The following is a 4371-nucleotide window of genomic DNA, read 5'->3' on the forward strand; positions in this document are numbered from 1 at the left end:
AGAAAAGGCAAGAGTGATGCAGAAATAGCCACTGTTTGTTTTTCTGATGTAATCTGGGTTTATGAATTAGGATTAGTTCCCCTTGCCAAGTTGGGTTAGCACTTGGTGAGAACTGAATCTGTGTAGATTCCCCTTCCAAGTTGGGATAGCACTTTGGGGTTGCTAAGCTTTGGTGAAGAAAGCTTAGGGGTAGGAATTAGGGGAATTAGGGAGTAATTCAATAGTATTGGTGTATGTAACCTGAGAATTATAGTGAAAATTCCACCATGGTTTGTGGTGGAGACTGGATGTAGGATTCATGGCACAAGAAATCCGAACCAGGATACATGCTGGCCTCTTTCTCCTCTTCTCTGCACTTTTAATGTTCTGCGTATGAGACTATTTCAAATAATCTCCTGCAACTCGAACAACAGCAAAACAGAGTTTAAAACTTAAAGTTTTAAGCTAACTTGATTCAACCCCCCTTCTCAAGTTCAACTAGAATCATCAATAAACACCATTAATCAATTTCTTTTTGAAAAATACATTCATCTAATGAGGGGAGTTTAGCACATGTTGGTACGGATATCATGCAATTCTTAATATCTATATTTTATAGTTATTTTAAAGTGACAATATTTTATCTTTTATTTAATTATTTACCAAGGCAGTTAAAAGTTAAAACTCTCAATCGTTTTAAATGAAACTGGATAAACCAATTGAATGGAGCGACCTTTTACGTGTACACACACGTGCCATCTGGCGCTATGAAGATTGAAGAGGATTGGTGTCCAACTTGGACCACTCATACTTCATACTCCATAATTCATATTCATACTCAACACCGAATCACCGATCACATCTCCGAATTCCATACCTTTCTGCACACACTTGCATACTAATAAAAGTGTCTCTCTAACAAACGGTTTAATTTTAATACGAGTAAAATATTAAATTAGTTTATTTTAGTTTTTAAAATTTAAAATGTTCTATTTAAATTTTAAAAAAAAATTATTTAGTTTGAACAATTGTATCACATTGTGACACATCGTTTATGTCACTATGTTATGTATTACTTATCAACATATTATTACAATTGATAAAATTATAGAGTGACATATGTCACTAATAATCCACATAATTAAACTATATGATCACGTTGTTAATAAAAATTGAATCAGAGACTAACATAGTATATTTTTATCAATCTCAAAAACATAATTCATGCAATTAAAATTTGAAGAACGATTTTAATGCACAACACTAATTTAAGAGGCCATTTTAAAATTTAACTCCTGATTTATATTTATTTTTATAAAACATTACATAGTTTCTAACTAAAATCCACAAAAGAACTTTATTTTTTATACAAATCAGTATATCTANNNAAAAATTACCTGATAAAGAAATTAAGGTTAACTCTCTGACTAAACTCAAATCAAATGGTTAAAAGTAATTTTATTATTTATTTTTTGTTAAAAATTACATACACTTTCGTAAAAGTAAACAAAGATCAGAGTTGAATATTTAGTAGTGTTGTACACTATTTGTACAAAGCTAAATGCACTTACCATTTGGCCTTGGTACTTTATTTTATTTTATTTATTTGAAATGGTACTTTATTTGTTTTGGCCTTTTGTGTCCTTTTTTTCCAACCCCATGTCCCATTGAAAAGAATGAATCAAATATAAAAGCAAAGCAAAACAGCATAGCATGTTAAAGTTGTACAAGATTCATTCAACACACATATTCTGAGAAAGAAACAAAGAAAGAAAAGAAAAGAATGGAATATGAATGCAGCCCTCTTAACTGGGAATTCTTCTACCAAGAAGAGCAGGTAATAAATAAGTAATAACCGAATTTGGGTTCATGCATTTTTCTTTCTTTTACCATTTTACCCCTTTGTATTTAACGCGTTGTTCTGTTTTTGAAGAAACAGGGGTTAGAGGAGTTAACGCATTCTCTTCTATTCACAAACTTAGAGTTAGAAGCAACAATTGAATCAGCGAAAGAAGAAATCGCAGCCAGAGAATGCGAATTACACCATCTAAATGACCTTTTAGCCCTTGCCATCAAAGGAAGAGATGAAGCTGAGGAAAAATGCAAGAAGTTGATGCTACAAAAGCTTGAAGTTCAAACAACAACATCACAGAACGAAGAGAATGAGATTCAAGGGTGTTGTTCTTCGGAATCAGAAGAAAACAGCAGCAGCAGCATCATCAATCAAAACCAGTCAAGAACGGAAGAAGTGATGATGATGGAGTTGGCGGAGAAGAGGCCGTTGCCGGAGAAAGGAAAGCTTTTGAAGGCGGTGGTGGAAGCAGGGCCATTGCTGCAGAGCATTCTTCTTGCAGGTCCATTGCCGCAATGGCAGCATCCTCCTCCACAACTCACTTCCATTGAGATCCCACCACTCACCGTTCTTTCGAAAAGGGAGAGAGAGAGGGACCTTTTCTCGCTTTCAAAAGAAGCTGCTGCTGCCGTTGACCTTCCTCTTTCAAAATCTAGAAAGACAACACCATTACCTACCACTACTGCTTCCCATCATTTCCTACCACCACCACCACATCCGTCATTTTCTTAAGGTCGGTTTGATAATTATCTCGTGACAAAAATACTCTAATACTAATACAGAAAAAAAGTAAATGTCCTTTTAGATTCTTGATCATTTGTATAAAAAACAAAACGAACTTCTACAATTTGAAATTTTTTACTGTCTCTAACTCATCTAAGTAATTGCTGTAAACATTTGTTGTTATTGGTGTAAAAAACCCTGACACCACAATAGATCACCATTTACAACAACTACTTAGATGAATTATTTAAATATTTGGAAATCAATTAGGTTCAAATTGTGGAAAGACATTTTCTTTTTTGGACAAATGATCAAAAATTAAAAAAAGACATTTGTTCTAAAAAACAAGACGAATATAAAATTCGATAAAATATCTGTCTTGTTTTTATTTTTATTTCTGTATTTTTTTTGTTTCGAAATATTTATCAAATTCCAGCTAAGAGTTGTGTTAGATATATTTGCTTCTTTACTACTAAATTGAAAATGAGACGCTAATTAATTAGGTCTTATATTTCATTCAGCAGTAAAAGGGTAGTAAATTAACATAGTATACTAGAAATAGAGAGTGAAAATGATATTTCCCTTTTGCCAAATATTTCATTCTGCAAAGCAAATCAGGATGGAACAGGTGGCCATTGTGAATCACCCCTACTTTTGTCCCTTTTCTCTTTTTATCATCAACAAACCCTGACCTACTACTACTTTTGTAAGCTGGGGAAAGAGGTTCAATTGTTTAGCAACTTTATTAGCATTTAGTGTTTCACTAATTAATCTTCTTGTTTTTATGTATGTAAAGGTCAAATTGGGGTTGGATTATTCTCACAGGAATTCTTGGGAATGAATTAACTAACCTCATCTAAATTATGACACAATTTTGTACTTTGGTAATTAGTATAGGGGTGATTAATGATTTGACCTAGCTTCAAAAAATGGTTTGTGTATGTTTTATTGAATGAAAGTTATTGTTTGCTAATATTATTATTATTGTCATTTACTTCTTTTTTATTTTACCTGCAAAGTTGAACAATTAAAATGTAACTATTAAACTATAGAAAGCATTATATGGCTTAAGACTTGAGCACTTTTTTTAGGGCCAAGTTTTTTAATTGAATGATGATGATACTTGAGTATGAAGAGGACCAGCCATCAAGTAATGATATATCTTTCCAAGAAAATTTCTTTAACATGAAGCACACTTGCCCATTGCCATGCAATGTTTCAGTGTCTGCCATTAAAACAACATCTAATTAGGCTTCTCATCATGGCAAAAAATGCATGTTGTAGAGTGGCCACATCCACCTCAATATAACTATATTAACAAACTACCCAAATCATAAAAGTTTCATCATATCAAGAAAAATTGGGGGAAGGGAAAAAAAATTGAATGTACAAAACTAAAACCGGATAATCTTGTTTTCACATGATCACATAATCTAACTAATCAATGAAAATCAAAGCAGATAAAATAAATAAAAAGGTGTTAGAGCAATATTCTTGAAGTATCATGATGGATTGCACATGGAGTGAGAAAAAATTTATAAATAAATGGGCCCACTTAATATGCAGAACATGCAATTAATATGGAATTCCACTTTGGTCACAAGTTTACTACTTCGGTACAAACTTGTTACTCACGTTGGTGGCTTTTTATCCGTGTGTTTGGTGTAGGTGGCTTCAATTCATTGGTAAAATTTACATTTTATTTGGAACTTTATATAAATAAATAAATAAATACATATAATCATTTCTCTATTGTGAAAGTAGTACAATTATATAATTTATTTGCATATTAGTGACTTTTTGTGCGCATAAGTACT

The 4371-nt window shown here is 32.3% G+C and overlaps 1 protein-coding gene across 2 annotated transcripts; it reads left to right on the plus strand.

Moving 5' to 3' along the window:
- LOC107616603 lies at positions 1631-3527 on the plus strand. 2 transcript variants are annotated; one of them, XM_016318556.2, is made up of 2 exons: positions 1631-1816; positions 1913-3527. In XM_016318556.2, exons 1-2 carry the CDS (start codon positions 1763-1765, stop codon positions 2561-2563), a joined length of 705 nt encoding a protein of 234 aa, XP_016174042.1. In that variant the 5' UTR covers positions 1631-1762; the 3' UTR covers positions 2564-3527. The 2 variants fall into 2 exon arrangements, with proteins under 2 accessions (XP_016174042.1, XP_016174043.1); XM_016318557.2 differs by having other exon boundaries at positions 1657-1816; positions 1919-3527.

Source organism: Arachis ipaensis, chromosome B09 (assembly GCF_000816755.2).
Source record: "Arachis ipaensis cultivar K30076 chromosome B09, Araip1.1, whole genome shotgun sequence".
Taxonomy (NCBI): Eukaryota; Viridiplantae; Streptophyta; class Magnoliopsida; order Fabales; family Fabaceae; genus Arachis; species Arachis ipaensis.

Bases quoted from the DNA above. Each gene is read 5' to 3' on its own strand.
- LOC107616603 (XM_016318556.2), top strand. From the start codon at position 1,763: ATGGAATATGAATGCAGCCCTCTTAACTGGGAATTCTTCTACCAAGAA. The intron at 1,817-1,912 runs GTAATAAATAAG...CTGTTTTTGAAG, and splicing joins TCTTCTACCAAGAAGAGCAG to AAACAGGGGTTAGAGGAGTT.